General features: G+C 43.4%; 1 protein-coding gene across 3 annotated transcripts; it reads left to right on the top strand.

Annotated features, from left to right (window-relative positions):
* Positions 1-3,074: 3,074 nt before the first annotated feature.
* Positions 3,075-15,051, top strand: TAGLN3 (transgelin 3). Of its 3 annotated transcripts, none has more exons than XM_063349070.1 (5): positions 3,075-3,456; positions 3,832-4,061; positions 4,922-5,096; positions 10,211-10,313; positions 14,502-15,051. In XM_063349070.1, the coding sequence occupies exons 2-5, from the start codon at positions 3,882-3,884 to the stop codon at positions 14,641-14,643; spliced, it is 600 nt and encodes a 199-aa protein (XP_063205140.1). In that variant the 5' UTR covers positions 3,075-3,456; positions 3,832-3,881; the 3' UTR covers positions 14,644-15,051. The 3 variants fall into 3 exon arrangements, with proteins under 3 accessions (XP_063205140.1, XP_063205125.1, XP_063205132.1); XM_063349055.1 differs by having other exon boundaries at positions 3,076-3,456; positions 3,880-4,061; XM_063349062.1 differs by lacking the exon at positions 3,075-3,456 and having other exon boundaries at positions 3,699-4,061.
* The last annotated feature ends 1,168 nt before the right edge of the window (positions 15,052-16,219 follow it).

Genomic DNA, 16,219 nt, shown 5'->3' with positions numbered 1-16,219 from the left:
TTGCCAAACAGCCATCTAACGAAGGTTAAGGGTTGCTCTGTAGCAGTATAAGTTTTGCTTTTCCCTCTGTGTTCCTGTTGGAAGGCATTGAAAGCTATCGAGTTACCCTGCATCTAAACATGAGTAGTGGGCTAATTAATATCAGTTTTGTTGTTGTTGGCAGTGTTCCTGCCCATGGCAGGGGGCTTGGAACTAGATGATCTGTAAGGTCTCTTCCAACTCGAACCGTTCTATGATTCACGAAGATTTTTAAACTTATAGGATAATATTGTGATTATCTGAAAGCATAAGATGAGCCATAGTGCTTACAGGCATGAAATCCTACTTCAAGTATTCAAGCTTCATCTCTGTTTTTAGTCATAAGTTCCAATGTCGTGTTACCAAGAAAAATAAGAGGACAAAATCAATCAGAAGCAGTAGGTGAAGTGTTCTAACGGTAGTACTTTTGCTGCTGAAAACCTACCCTTTTCTTCCACATCACATTTCTAGCCATCAGGCTTAAATATGCCTGTGTCCAACAGAAGGAACTCGAGTTCCTTCAGTTCTTCATTGCTTTGTAGCCAAATGTGCTGCCATTTCTTAACTTCTGGTTTTGGTGAGCTAAACGGATAATCCTTCTGAGGTGATTACTGTAAAGGCTCTAATTTTCAGTCCTCTGGTTACTGGAGAGACTACTTTAATTTGCTTACTTCTTTCACCACTCTTTCCTGGAGAGTGATTGTCAGAACTGGGTATGATATTCCCATTGCTGTTGTACCTCCCGCATTTTATTCAGCCAAGCTCTTCGGTTGCAGCGTTTTACTCGGTGTCTGTGCCCACCTGCGTACCTTCCATCATCCTCTACTGTTTTTTTTTAACATCTGCTTTTTCATAGGACAGAGTGCTACGTTCTGAAAAGCACTTTTCTTGACGATGGCTAGACTTTGGCTGCAATGAGACATGTTTTTACTTGCTTCCAGGTAGACTGTTTTCAAGGAGTTTTCTTTATCTTTGTTTACTTAATACAGCTTGCATGAGCTCAGATCTTCTTAGGAGTCTGGGCTTTTTTTGGTGACTTCTAATAACATATTAAATAGCTCAGGCCTGGGAACACATTCTGTACAAACTGAATAAAAATCTATAATCATGAATGATTTTTCAGTTACGGTCATGTTATAGGACCTACTAGTTAGCCAGCTTTAATCTCTTTAATGTGTCATGTTGTTCTGGAGTCAGTTTAGTTCCCTAATCAGCGTACCGTGCAGGTAGCCAACGCTAATGTATTGCAGAGCTTTTAGTAAATTGCATCAACACTATTGCTTAAAAAAAAATAATTCATTCCGTTGTTTTTCCGAGGATTGATGGTACAGAGGCAGGCTTATGATTTGATTAATCGTACTTTGGAAATATATTTGGGGGGGCGGGGGGGGAGGCTGGCATTTTTCCAATCCTCTGCAGCTTTGCTGGTTTTCAAATCCTTATTAAAAATTGATATTGATGGACAAGCTTGCTTTTCAGCTTTCACGGTAAGGAATGGTCCCTCGAGAACAGGTTGCGTAGCCAACATCTGTGAAGGGGGAGACCTCTGCTCTGCAGCTTAGCAGAGTTAAATTACCCATCCCTGCCCCTGAAATGAGGTCAGAGACTGATGCAAAGGTAGGTGGCTTTCATGAAATCCCATTGCTAGCGAGTACCGAAAACCCTGCTGTGACCAGAAACAGCCAAGTGACCTAGGTAGCTCCCTTCTAAACAGAAGAACGCAAAAAAATATGAAAGTACGAAAAAAAGCTTCATATTCTTTGTGGGTCTGGCCAACGACTGTAAGGCCTGGCCCATAACAGTTGCTTGAATGGAAAGGACGTCAAATTCATGTCCTGCCTTCTGCTGTTGCAGCTGCGGTTTACTCCTCCTCTGATCACCAGGCTTGGTTTACGGTCTTGGTTCCTGCGCATTTGCTATGCCTTCAACAGTGTGTTCGCTGGGACGGAAAGTGCTCAAGTGGTGGCCCTGTCACGTAGCATGCTCTGAGTTATGTAATCACATATTTCATAGGGTTTTAAAACTACCAGTGCAGCGAAGAGAAAGGACTAAATGAAATGCCTGTGGAGGACAACAATGAATTGGGTCATCTATTAGATTTTTCATCTCCTGAGTCTGCTCAAGCCCAGCAGCATCCGAAGCTGTATAAATCTGAGAGTTCATGGTCTTGAAATGAGAAAGTAATGGATGAAGAAGCCATTATGAGGTAGACAGATATACAACGAGCTGTATTCCTTCCCCCCCCGCTTTTTTTTTTCTTTATAAATGCAGCAGGAGGACTTTTGTTGGCAAAGCTGATTGTGTATCCACCTCAGGTTAATCAGCCTCCTTTCATATGAATCATTTGCCAAAAGGGAAGTATTTCGTAGCAGGTTAGGTAATGCAGCATGGATGAAAGATATTTGACAAAGTCTGATGCAACTCAGAGAGGAGCAAAATTATTTAATAAAGGATAAATCTGTACAAATGAGACTGGAAGAAAAGTCTCTGATCTTAAAGCTCCTTCACCTCTCATCTCCCACCACTGCAGTGGTATAATCAAAATTTAAACTACCGTACATGGGCATAGCTCCCTTGCTATCACTGGAAGTATGCTGACTCATACCAGCAGAAAATACGATCCTTGTGTTTTATGCTAGGTTTGCTAGTTTTCAGTGATTTCTCCTTGTTTTTAGTGGTTCACATTGTTTTCTTGGGACACTATTGCCCTATTTGATAGCCTAATATATGCTAATGATAGGGTAATAATAATATTCTACTACCTGCCTTACCTTCCTTGACTTTTCATCCTGTTGTCCTCTTGTTGAAACTTTTTATCAGCACTTGAACAAGGAAGAAGGGAAATTATTTTTCATACGGTAAGCCTGTTAGCATTGTGATGCAGAAGGGAGAAAAAGGGTTTACTTCTGCTTTGTGATTTAAAATAAACAAGATGTGTAGTAATTTCTGTTACCTTCATTTAACAGAGTGAAGTCTGGTGAAGTCCCTCTGTTTGTATTTCCAACTGTCTGGCACTGGGATGCTCGGTGCAGCTTGGGCTGATGCAGACTAGGTGGAGTAGAACGGAGCCTGTAGGGTGAACAGCGCAGGGCTGAGGAAGCGTGCATGAAAACAGACTGCAGATGGGCGAGATAAACAGGATCCCCAGGCTGTGACTGAGTAGGCAGGCCTCTTTAATGGCTCTTAGCAACGCCCCTGCTTTGACCCTCCTCATATGTGAGGAAAATCAAATCAATACACACTGTTCTTCAAACCACGATGCTGCAGCAGCAGCAGGGCATTGTGGCAGCCTTCGTCTCTTGAATTCATCAGCGCTTTTCTATTTGCTGATCTCTGGATATCCATCCCTGCATCTCTGCCGAGGAAGACTCTGACTGCATCTTTAGTCGGATTGCTTGAGCTCCCATGTACAGCCTTCTTCTTGTTAGCAAGTATTAGGTAGGCAATTTTAAAGTGTTTTTGGATTTGCAGGCAGCTTTAACATTGATCTGAGAACTCTATTGTATTCTCTGTAAACATAGCAGAAGCCTCTCTTTAAAACCTACTCTGTTTTAAATCTTGCTTTTCTTCTGTTTTTGTGGTTGGGCAGGGGGGACTGCTGTTTTTTTTTTCTTTTTAAAAAAAAATGCTGTAGCTGATTTGTGCTTTTGGAAAAGGATATTCCCTCGTTGATCCCTCCCCTGTTCTGCAGAACAGCTATAACCGGTGCCATACAGTTACTTTCAGTGTTGATGAACATCTGTTCAACTGTCTAACGTATAGGGCAGGCTGCTCACTCTTTTATTCTTTAATTTTCCGGTGCATACTTCAAAGCTGCAGATCAGGACTCTACCCACTAAGTAAGTTCTGCTTCGGTTCCAGAGATGGCTAACAGAGGACCAAGCTATGGCTTAAGCCGAGAAGTTCAGGAAAAGATTGAACAGAAATATGACCCGGAATTAGAGTCTAGGCTGGTAAACTGGATTATTGTACAGTGTGGAGAACAGATAGAACACCCTCCGCCTGGAAGGCAACATTTTCAGACCTGGCTGATGGATGGAACGGTGAGTATTTTATCCAATTGCATACTTGCATGTGTTTATATGCACAGTGTCCTTATTTTCTGTCCTCATCTAGCTAAATTGGTCAGAGCTCACGGCCAGTGCAGAAATCTATGCGTTAGTATTTGATTTATTTCCTTTTGACCAGGAATCTTAATCTTGGAAGATAATTATTCTACCAGTGTACTGGGATTAGTACAGTACTTATGATTCTTATGAGTCATGCATGTTATATATGAGCATGACTCATTCCTTCAGCACCTTTTCTCATACATTTAAATGAGATCTGTTCTAAAATCAGATGTATACTTTTGTCTTTAAGGAATAATCGGTGTTGACGGGGAAAGGTTGAGAGATATAGAAAATTTGGAGGATTGGATTATGTCATAACTGTTTTCTTCTTAGGAATAATTCTGTAGCTAAAACATTGTATTCCATTGGTTTATTGAACAACAGGCAGATGCTGCTGTTTGCAGTGGGCTGTAAGAATACGCTAATTGTTGAATCTCTGCCAAAGTGACTTTAACAATATTTCAATTGACATTGCTTATTTTTTTTGGCTCGGGCATGTGGTTTCTTCTCTGTCAGTTGTTATATAACCTTTACCAGTGATTGCTTTGTTGTTTCTAGCAGATTAGGATTTATATGCTCAGGCTATTGCCATCAGTTAATGAAAGCTTTAAAGCATTTCTAATATACTTTGATTATTAAACAAACTCACTTCTTTGTTTTTAATTGAAGGAATTATGTCCCTGACAGAAACTGGCCAGGTCAAAAGCATTTTGCAGCATCATTTCATGTGCAGAAATTGCCTTCCAGTTTGGTGACTGCTTTCTAATTTTGTGTCTGTATTTATCTCTCAGCTGTTATGCAAGTTAATAAACAGTTTACATCCAAAGGGAAATGAGCCCATTGCAAAGATCTCTGAATCGAAAATGGCTTTCAAGCAGATGGAACAAATTTCTCAGTTCTTAAAAGCTGCTGAAATCTACGGAGTAAGGACAACAGATATTTTCCAGACAGTGGATTTATGGGAAGGTAAAAATAATAAACTGGAAGTCAGCTTACAGTCTTCATTTTACTTTGCTTTGATGTGTTGTGTTGGTGCGTTTTGTCTAAGGCATATTCTCTAATGTAATTATCTTTTGTTTCTGTTTGCCTTACCTCATTACCATGTTCTTCCGGTGGTGCATTATCTCCTCTGGGGGATTTATACTGCCCTGAGGACAAAACGGAGCCTTTCCAAGCTCATCTGTTATCCAAAAGCCCATCATTCTGATAGAAATCCTCAGACCTCATAAAACAAATGTTCTCTATGCTAATTATTTCCAAGTAAATAGCTTCTAATAGCAAATATGGAGACCCCTTATTTTCAGATGACAAGATTTTATTGCAGTTTTCAAATTATAAGCAAAGCTTAAATTAGAGCTATAAAAGGCATTCCCAGGAGCATATATGCCTCTGTGAAGCTTATGAGGGCTCATTTATGACTAGCGAGAAGCAAAACTCACTGCTATCACCATGTTAGCTGAGCATCTCTCTCTAAGGATACAGTCTTTTAAGAGAGGTCACTATGGTAACAGCAAAAAAAAATCAGAGGGCCCCTGTGGTTTTGCAGTAGCCCAGGTGAAGGCTACCTCCATCCCATGCTCGAAGGGGAAACTGCCTGTTCTAGTTCCTGAGGAGCTGAGTCATTTGTGCGTTCATATGGCTGGTTTTGCCCACTTCTGTGGTGGTGCATCTCGTCCTGGCGCTCTAACCAAATACACTCTGTATCCCGCACCTCTCCAGACAAGGTGATGCAAAACGCTTTGTGTGAGGGCTCAAAACAAGGACAGCGGTAGGGTAGTGAAAGGGTCAAAAATCTGCCATGAGAATGAAACTGTGGAAAGAGGAAAACAATCCATTGAGAAAGCTGGTCATATAGTTTGTGTAGGAACACACATGGAGTGAAAAAAGTGGCGTCTGTTTTCACAGGCTGTCAGGATACGTGGAAGAGATCACTTCCCTGAAGGACAGCTCGAGGAAGGAAAGACTAGGGGACTCTGCAGATGGGTTAGAAGGGAAGGATATACTGACAGCTGGAGTTACTGGGATCTGTAATGTTCTCAGGGTGCCAGATTTGCCTGACAAATCCTACCTTTGGGCACAAGGGCACGCTTGTTTCTTCCAGTTCAGTCTTTAGTGTTTCATCCAAGCTACTGGTAAATGAAGGGATTTTCACTTCCCTGAACACCCTCCCCTCCCTCAGCCTAGCAGGCTACTGAAAGAGAAGCTCCATCTATCTTGTGAGGGATGATAATAGCTCATTTCAGATGCTGTTCTTTGCAGTCTTTTGCATCTCATAATGGCTTCACACCATGCAAATCAAAGTAAGGTCGATGAAAACGACTTGCTTTGGAGACAAGAAGCTCCTAATGATGGTGGCTCTCTCCTCGTTTCTCTTCCTTTCACTCATCACCTTTTCTCAACAGATGTAAGGAAAAAAGCTAGTAACTTCCAGAGAACAGGAAGTCAAAACACAACTCAGAACCTAGGAGGGAGGCATGTGAGACTTTTCTCCACTATTATTTTAGGACTTCACGAAACTTGTCTGTGTCTCCTCACTTTCCCACTCCTTTTTCATCTCTCCTGCTGCTCATTTCAGTGCTGAAATGAAACAGTATGTCTCCCCAGCAGTGAGTCACCACAGGCTTTTTGTGTCTACCATAACTCTGACCTCTAGCATCTGTATTGCTTCAGGGCTGCACCGTCTGAACCTGCATGCATTAGCTGGACGGAAAGGACAGTCTCTTTTTCACTATTTCATAGTGACAGCACTCCTACACTTCAGGCCATAACCTCTTTAGAAAGAGAGGAGATGTCAGTGTATGTTTATAGGGAAAGAAAAGTATGTGTGACTGACAAACAGCTTTTCTCTGGCACTAATTGTTTTCTGAAAGCTTTTGCTTTGAAATTCTTAGTAATGATTAATGAAAATGTTTTCGGATGCAATCTGCTGTTGGCTGTTTCAAACTCACTTAGTCCATCTGGTGCATTTTTCTTCACCTCTGCAAATTCTCGGGCCGAGAGAAGTATCACCTCTTTTTCAATCCTTTCTTACTTAATGTACTGTGCTGAGCAGCTTTCCCTAATCCATGCCCAAGATATTATGTTCGTTGTTTTTTACAGATACCTCCCCGGTATATTTCCGGGCAGACAAGAGGCAGCTGTACCTCTGGGTACTTGTTCAGCCTTTACAAAACAGCATTTCAGGAATACTGTGCAGAGCGCTTCTCTGCCTTTGGGTTTGAACCTTCCTCTTTCTGGACCTGGAGGAGACAGCCCTCCGGTCAGGTTTCCCCAAAGAGAGAAAGGCTTACTATGAGAAGTGACTAGAGGCCCCTTTCTCCTTGTACGGGCAATGGCGAGGTCCTCTACAAGGCCATGCTATTCAAAGCACGCTGCAGAGGACACTGAAGATGCAGAAGAAATGCCGTCGGCGTAGGTCCCTGCGGCATGATTCAGGGAGGCTGGGGGTCGGGCAGGCGGCCCACGTGGCTGCCAGTGAGCAAGTGCTGGAGCTGAGGGAAAGCACTGCCTGCGATTTTCTGCAGTGCCAGAGTCAAGCCTGGTTTCAGAGCATGCGGATTATCCCTTCTGTCAGGTAGCTGCAGTGTTAGCTGACTTTCTCAGTGGAAATTTTAAAATTTTCACCATCCTTTTTATGCTGACCACCGAGCCCCTTGTATCCTTTGCTGGAAGAGGGCAAATGTCACAAGACCGCATGGATTTGGGGTCTTCCCTGACCCACAGAACCCCTCATACGCACCAAGGAGGCTCTGTAAAGCAGAGCCGTGGCTGTGGCTTTGTTTTGTCACGTGGCACTCGGCTCCCACTCGGTCTGTTGTTCCCCTGCAGCATCTCCCACTCGCCACTGACAAATAAAGCAGCGCTGAGTGCGGAGCGTGGGGGGGCTGCCAGATGGCTCTGCCAGGCTGATTGTCATATTTTGCTACCTGTCTTTTGTTTCTTTTTCTTTTTTTTTTTCTTTTTCTGCGCTTGCCGTCATTATGCAGCTCATTCACTTTTAAATCCTTCTTGTCATCCCTCTTCATCCCAGTCAGTCACCGCGCTCCTCGTTGTACGGGAGGCATCCCAAGGACGTTGTATGTGGCATCTGTTACAGCATATGGTACATCTGCTGCTTCGGGGAGCTCTGAGTGTCTCTGCCTTGCGCTCTTCTGTGCGCCTGTGTGAGATGTCGGTTCTTCAGCTGCCCTCTTAAGCGAGGACCCCGTCTGATGCAGTTTGCGTTAACAAACACACTAAAACGAGGGTTCTGGATGGCTGACAATTTATTTTCTGAGCAAACAGTCCCCTGCAGATAGAGATTGCTGTAAACTTTAGTAGGCTGTATGACAGCCGCAGTTGGAAGCTGCGAGATGTTTTCAGCTTTGGGGTGGCTTCGTCACCTCAGCCAGCGCGTTACGCATTTAGGTTTGCCTGAACCGAAGCCCTGAACTGCATCTGCCTTTAATCAGGGTGATGCGCGGCATAAACACAGAATGTGCAACGCTCACTTCCCGCTGCACTCCAGCTGGTTTATAGTGATTTTCATTAATATTGGTCTACTGGAGGTATTTCCGAATTCTGTTACCGTAATTATGTCTCTAGTATCTCATGGACTTATTTTCCCATGTGAAGAACTCACGGTCAAAATTAGATCTGTTAACTAGATAAATTATTTTAAGAAAGAGGAAGAACCGGAACAGAAAGAAAGGGAGGGGAGTCGCAGAAACACTTATGGAAGGATTTCAGAGCAAAGGAGAGGCAAAAGGCAGATTTTCAACAGCTGACCACCTCACACAATGGAAATACGTGCTGCAACTCATTTTTGATAGCAAGTTTTTCACAAGTTATCGTGTCTGGATTGGGTAATGAGTTAGAGTCTATCCGACTCTGATGTCTTTATGTTCCCTGCCCTTTTCACTTCAAGTGACAAAGTGCAAGGGAAGAACTGAAAAAAAAAAAAAAAAAAAAGGAGTAATATTTATTTTTTAAAAATGTCTGGTGTCCTTTTTTTTTCTAATTCACTGGAGGAATCAACAAAAGATGTTGATTAGAAAGGAAAATGTATTTATTGTCTTAATTTTGGAAGGAGAGACAGGAGGAGGGGATACCGTTTTTTAAATGCAATCCCCTATTGAAAATGAGCCTAATATTTCAAAGGTGTAAGGTGCCCTCTTGGAAACCTGGTGAGTTTTCAGCTAGGTGGAAGGTGTGCCTATCATGCAAGTGACAGGCAAGTTCACTCCTCCCAAAACAGATAGAATAAATTATCCACTGAGAAGCTTTTCTCTCTCTGTTTTTTATGGAGAGAACCTAAAAAACTAGTGATGACCAGATACGTAACTTTTGCTCGGCTAAAGATGAGATGAGCCCTGAGTTTCTGAAATGAGGAATGACGTGAGGTAATATGGGGAGGGAGAAAGTGGAAGAATAGTGAACTGGCTGGCAGGAACTGGAGGTATGAAACTGCAGAGCATCAATTTTTGGCAGCCTGAGAAAAGAAACCTGTAGGAAGGATTTGGGAGGTGATCTGATGGTCAAATTGGGAAGGACTAATGCGAGTCTTCTGCTCAGGAGCTCCTCAGGACTGCCGTGAGCTCTGTTAGCGTAGGGACAGACTGTAAATAAATACCAGGGGTTAAACGGCGGGATCGGTCTTAACCAGTTTACAGGTGAAGAAACTGAGACACAGCACAGTTATTTACCACATTGTTCTCCTTCAGCCACGTTTTACTGAGTATATTACCGTTCTTTGTACACCAAAATGATCTCGTCTTAGGAGAAAATTTTGTCAAAAGGATTGTCTAGAAGGACTTAAATAGTATGGTGGAAGGCATTGAAATAGCCAGAGGCCTGGAAACCTGGAAATGTCTGAATTGTTAAGTTTTGCTTTAACACTGCCCCTTTGATGACTTTTAATAAGCTCTTGCATGTAGTACCTTCATTCAGAACTGTAAAGTAGCATTTATAATGCTGTTAATGCATTTTTTCAGGGGAGCTGAGGGAATTAGTTAATACATTGGATAAAAGTGTTTATCAGTGTGTCAAGCTATTTGTAGTGCAAGGATTTCTTACAGTAATTTCACTCTCTGGCTTTCTAGGGAAGGACATGGCAGCAGTGCAGAGAACCTTAATGGCTCTAGGCAGTTTGGCAGTCACTAAGGACGACGGCTGCTACAAAGGGGATCCTTCCTGGTTTCACAGGTAAAATACACAGCACAGCTTCCCAGAGCTGTCTTCCCAGGGAAACTGGTAATATGGTGTGTAAGGAAATTTAAAGGGAAAAGGAAAGGAAGGTAAGAATCTTTCCAAAATTTCCTTGTAATGGAGAGATTTTCTCTCTGGAATCTGGAGGAGGGAAGCAAAGACCCAACCAGGCAGCAACATTTTCTAACCTTCACCGGTTTCCAACTTTGTCAGCATCACTGCAAAGTCCACAGCTTGCCATAACTTGTCAGCCCAAAGTTAGACCACAGTTGCTGGTGAGGAGCTCTGTGGGAGCTGTGTAGCAGGGCTATGCTGCTGCCTTTTCTTATGTAGCCCCACCTCACCACACCTTACGTGTCCCTTCTGCCCCAGAGCTGGAAAAGCACTGCTGGTACAGGGATTAAGGAGCACATCACCCATGGCTCCAGCTCTGGTTTCCTCCTGGAGGCACGCACACATTTCCAACAAGGCTGGTACAGGCTGTGTTGGCGTGGACGTGTGTGTGCACGTGTGGGGACCCTACTGGAGCGCTGGCTTTTGGTGGTGCACACGGGTAGGAGTGCAGCATCCTGCTCTAGGCGCCTTTGTAGCATATCCCTCTTGCTGCATGAGGGGCCCATTCTGATCACTGAAGAAGACACGTAATTTTCTTGTCCGCTGATGTTATCCCTGATTTTTATTCCTCGGAAGGATACTTAGGACACTCAGGCACCAGTGTTGATGACATTCATCTATTTAGCAGCTTCAGCTAATCCTCTATATCCATTCATGAAGAAAAGGGAACAAAAATGGGAGCAGCCGTGCACATGTGTGTGTCATAAGAGTATCTGGTAGGAAAGGTGCACTTTTACCTTGCATCAGATAATGGACAGAAAGAGTCCTGAAGACAAGGCTGTCACAGATGTCAGCAAACCCCCATAAAGTGACCCCTTTACTGAGCAAAAGAGAAGGCAGGAAGCCCATTTCCATTTTTCATCAAACCAAAAATTATTTCATTTCCTAGTCATCTTTTTTCTTGGGGAGTACCACTTATCTGTAAAGAATTCTCTGCCTTGGCAAAGCTGTTTATTTGCTCTAAAATTCCGCTTGTTTTGGCTAGGGAGGCTGTGAAGAGGGGACAGGAGGAAAAGGAAATCCTCCCACAGTTATCCCTCCTGCCCCACAGGCATATTATTGACACGAGATTCCACCATCCAAGAGTATGTCTTGTGCCGAAATGCCTGAGACATGTTAGCAAAAAGAGTGCTGGCTGCTTGTCTTTGGTCTTCTTGATTTTTCCAATGTTTAGGTGATGCTCAGCAAAAGCAAAGCAAACTTCACTTGCTTTGCCTTAAACCCTGAGGTGATTTAACTGAGGCTAAGAGAGACTTGAATTTTAGGTGAATGAGTGCAAACTCCTATGCATCCTTTGTATGAAATTAGTTTAAATTAACTTAATACAGTCTACAAAGAGATTTGTATTTATTTAATATAATTGGGTTTCAAATTCAAATCCAGTTACAGGCTTTAATATAAACCAGACATGAAATCACTATGACCCAGACAGGCTTATTTGTTTTTTGTAACTAAAACAAAGTCCTACATGGAAAAATTAATTTTCATCTGGACTCTTAATTGTAGGTGGGAACAGTTTTCATTGGCATAAATGAAGATGTGATCACCTCCCTTCTCCCCTAGCTGTCTGTCCTCCTGCTTGGATAGCCAGTCCATATCTCTTGCAGCCCCTAAAATAGCATATTATAGCCACTGCCTTAAGGAAAACTGATTTTATTTCTCTAAGGAAATAACATATGGCAGATGAGAAGCTGTTTTCTGAGTAGCTTACCCATCCCTTCAGGCAGATCAAGCCCCCTCACTGCCACCCAGTGTTAGTCGTGAGTCAGGGCTTTCAGGCTGATTCTTAATCGCCTTAAATTAAATTGAAAGAAGTCTCGATTAAATGGAATGAGAGTATCCATGCAGGGATCTACAGTGATTAAGATGATACCCACACACAAGCTAAGCCGTTTAACTTTCCGTTGCCAGTGTCTCACATACCCAGTCCCACCAAGCCTCCCTTGCGTGCCCGAGCAGGTTCATGGACCCGTGGCTGTTTGTTATCATGCAGTTTGGCAGCCACCAGCGCTGGTGCAAAGTTGGCACGAGAAGTTAACAGATCTGCCTGGTGGGCTCAGATTGCAGTAAGGGTGATACCAGCTGACGGCAGACAGGCCAAACAGAACTTGAAATAGGGTGAGACACTGACGGTAATAGACTTACCCTCACCAATTTTCCTACAGTCTCAGTTAAGGCCATTTCCACCAACCTAAGAGCAAATCGTAAGTACGTGTTGTTATCTGTAAGACCATCACATACTAAATGCAGTGCTTATGGTGGTAACATAACACTGTATGATCCAAACTATTTATGTAATCAACTTTTATTAGCATATCCAGACTTCCCTTTGGTCTCTCTTTTTATTTCCTGTCTACAGTTCACATTTTTTTCCTGTTCAGAGTTAACTTTTCAACTTGCTGTGGAATTGCTCCACAACACAGCTGAAAATTCTAGGAGGAAGGAGAGAAAAATAATAGAATGTGTTCCTGGGATTTTAATTAAAATAACAGCAGACACAGTGAACCTGAGATTCAATTAGGTAATAGGGGTAGTTCTAAAAACATCCTCTCTTGGAGATCCTGGCAGTAGTTCGGTGCCCGTGTAAGGATTCTGGAAAAGAGATTAAGCAGCAGTGAGAGGGGGTTATTTTCTGAGGCGTCCCAAGTGCTGTGTGCCTCCCTCCAAAACAGCACGCTTTTCTGGCAAGAGCTGTGGGATCTGAGAGCCTTCTATAAGCCCTCTTGTTAGTCTGTACATTGGCACTGGAGACCAACGCTGAAAAATGACAAGTCGGTACTGGTTTTCTCTGGACCTTTCTGGTTTGCTGGGCTTTCATGCAGACGTGGGCTCTTCTGCAATGTCCTGAACACCCTGAGCCTAGCAAAGCGTTCAAGGGCTTTTTTGGACTCAAGCCAGGGCGCTCAGCACAATGCAGGATCAGACCCTCGCAGAGAGGATCATGTTGATGGTTTTCAATCACAGCAGGCACCTAATCTAGCATTCTCATCTAGTGATGGGGTGGGGAGAAAAGGGGAATTGAAACTCGATGCGATATTGCAGAGTAACCTGATCCCAGGACAGACAGACACCACAGGGAGAAGGATTGTACCTGAGTGGGAGTCGAGTCTGGTTGATTGAAAGCCACCCTCAGTCTGGGGCTCTGCCGATTCTTACGGCTTATTTGGCAGCAACAGACTGGTCCTTCTCCCTTGTTAATGACTTGTTTTCCCCACCTTGTATAAATTAAAGATTAATCTAAGATGAACAGTTTCTCTCAAGGCAGCAGAGCACAAAGTTTTATGCTGCTTCTTAACCGCCACTTTTGCCCTCGGTGCTATTTTCGGGGGAAGGAGACTCCTTTTAAACTCCAACAAAGGTTCATTGATCCAAAGGACTTTTGAGACCAGGGACAGCGATCAAAAGTGGTCAGTATGTTTTGACAGAAGATAAAGGACAGTCATACAGTTAAGACACAGGTGCAAAGGGCAAAGTCTGTTGCTTAGAGGAGAGAGATCTGTAAATGGCAAGAGAGCAATTGCTCTGTCCTGCAGGCACCCATCATCCACTCTGCGAAAATGAGCAAGTCACTTCTCCCATTGTTTCTCCGGGTACATTCAGCTCTTATTTACTCCACTGAGTTAAATGGTACCGATTTGTACCGTTGCTCTAGATGGGTATCGACTTGTGTTACAGCTCAGGTAAGTGTCTCTGATCAGATCCCATGGACTACAGCTTTTAAGGGCTATAGGGCTTAAGACAGATTAATCCTATCATGAGTGTTATATACAGCACTACATAAGCATTTTACCTGTCATAGCTGCTAGGGAAGTCCCCTGGGGCTCTGGAATAAGCGCTACAGTGAAAGTCTTAAGTGCTGTAGGCTTGACCAGAGCATTACTTCTAACTGCAGGAAAACCATTAGCCCAGCCAGTACTGCCCAGCCCATGGGATGGGGCAAATGAAATATTGCATTACAGGGGACACATCTGTTAACATGAGCCAGTTTCATGTTGCTTTTCATGATCCTCTGGGCATATGCAGACTGACAGTATGTGTATATTTGTTGCTTTTTTGTGTGCATCTGGACAGGAAAGCACAGCAGAATCGACGAGGATTTTCAGAAGAGCAACTTCGTCAGGGACAGAACGTAATAGGCCTTCAGATGGGCAGCAACAAAGGAGCATCACAGTCGGGTATGACAGGCTACGGGATGCCAAGGCAGATTATCTAAGAGCATCTCTGTCTGTAGAGAAAACACTCCTTCTGCAGCATGGTCTGTTTAAAAAAAAAAAAAGAAAAAAAAGCAGCTCATTAGTTCCCTTTCTGCCTGGTTTTTAATAGTTAATGCTCTCTACGGTTTCGGATATTTTTGGTTTGATTTGTTTTATTTGCAGCTGCAAGAGTTCATCTAGGAACTTGGGTTTTTGTGGTGGTGTGTGTCAGTTCACAGCACGTGCGCACTGCTGCCTCCTACTTTTCACTTCTGAACTATGCAACGACAATGATTCTGTATTAATTTATTTGCAAAGTGTTATCTTCCATATTTGTCTCACACTGCACTTGTATTTCAACCAGTAACCTCGTTCTTCAATTCAGTGATGATATTGTTTGACCTAAGAATAAAGGCAAAATAAAGACACCTCTTAGACTGGTTATTTAAAGGAGGTAAAAGCAAATTAAATTAAAACCAACAACCGCCTGGTACAGTTCTGAGGAGCTAAATGTTTTGCATGGTCGATCTGTCTCATCTCTAACCCAGAGTCCTCTCTGAGTGACTCCTTGCTGTAGCGTTTACAGTCTCTCTCACATGTTCCATTTAGTGTTTGTCTAAAGGCACACCCAATGTATTTTCCTAAAAAGAAGACATATTATCCACTGAGTCTGCTTCGTGTAGTCCCACCCAATTTAGCTCAGATTTCCCTTGACCTAGTGTGCTGAGTCGACTGCAGCTGGCAAACTTGTGGATTGAGATAAAACCAGTTGAATAGGGAAGGCAAAAGCTATATCTGAAAACAAAGCAAAATAAGGAATTAATTCACTACTTCCCATCGGCAGGCAGACATTTAGCCACTTCCTGGGAAGCAGGGCCTCAGCACGAGCAGTTGTTGCTGATCATGACGCCTTATGTATGGGATATCCCTTTGGTCAGTTGGGGTCACCTGTCCCAACTGTGCCCCCTCCCAGCTTCTTGCCTAGCCCTAGCTGTGGGGGCAGAATGAGAAAGGGAGAAGACCTTGACACTGTGCGGGCACTGTTTAGCAATAGCCACCACACCGGTGTGTCATCAACACTGCCTTGGTCACAGATGCAAAGCACCGCACCCTACGGGCTGCTGGGGAGAAAGCTGAACTCCATCCCAGCCAAACCCAGTACTCTCAGCAGCACGTGAGTCTTCAAACTCGGGGAATTCTTCACCATGAAAGGACAATCTGTCAGACAGAGGTGAGGACAGGCTATAGCTTGTGGTAGTTGATACTACAGCAGACAAAATGCTGCAAAACAAGGTGTGTTTTAAATGCAAAGGAAGAAATGTAAGAAAGGTGCCAGAATGCTTCTGATTTGGAAAACGCCCACAGGTCAAATTCAAATAATCTGTTCTGCTCACCTGTGATGGGCTGTAAATGCAGCTAGTAGTTCATTTTGGGACAGTTGGCTGGGGAGGCCATAGAAGAACTGCTTGCTGGCACAATCATCTGGACGCAGAAGCTTACCAGAGCAGGTTCACCAGCTAGACAGCGTGGGTTGACTCCTGGCTGTGTGGCACATACACTTGGCGGATACACGCTATTTTCTCTGCAGGGTTTTCT

The sequence above is a fragment of the Chroicocephalus ridibundus genome, chromosome 1 (assembly GCF_963924245.1).
Source record: "Chroicocephalus ridibundus chromosome 1, bChrRid1.1, whole genome shotgun sequence".
NCBI classification, from domain to species: domain Eukaryota; kingdom Metazoa; phylum Chordata; class Aves; order Charadriiformes; family Laridae; genus Chroicocephalus; species Chroicocephalus ridibundus.
The sequence above is the reverse complement of the archived record's forward strand: the minus strand, read 5'-3'. Positions and strand labels throughout refer to the sequence as shown.

Coding starts and splice junctions, on each gene's coding strand:
- TAGLN3 (XM_063349070.1), top strand. CDS start 3,882: ATGGCTAACAGAGGACCAAGCTATGGCTTAAGCCGAGAAGTTCAGGAA. Junction 4,062..4,921: donor CCTGGCTGATGGATGGAACG/GTGAGTATTTTA, acceptor TTTATCTCTCAG/CTGTTATGCAAGTTAATAAA. Junction 5,097..10,210: donor GACAGTGGATTTATGGGAAG/GTAAAAATAATA, acceptor CTGGCTTTCTAG/GGAAGGACATGGCAGCAGTG.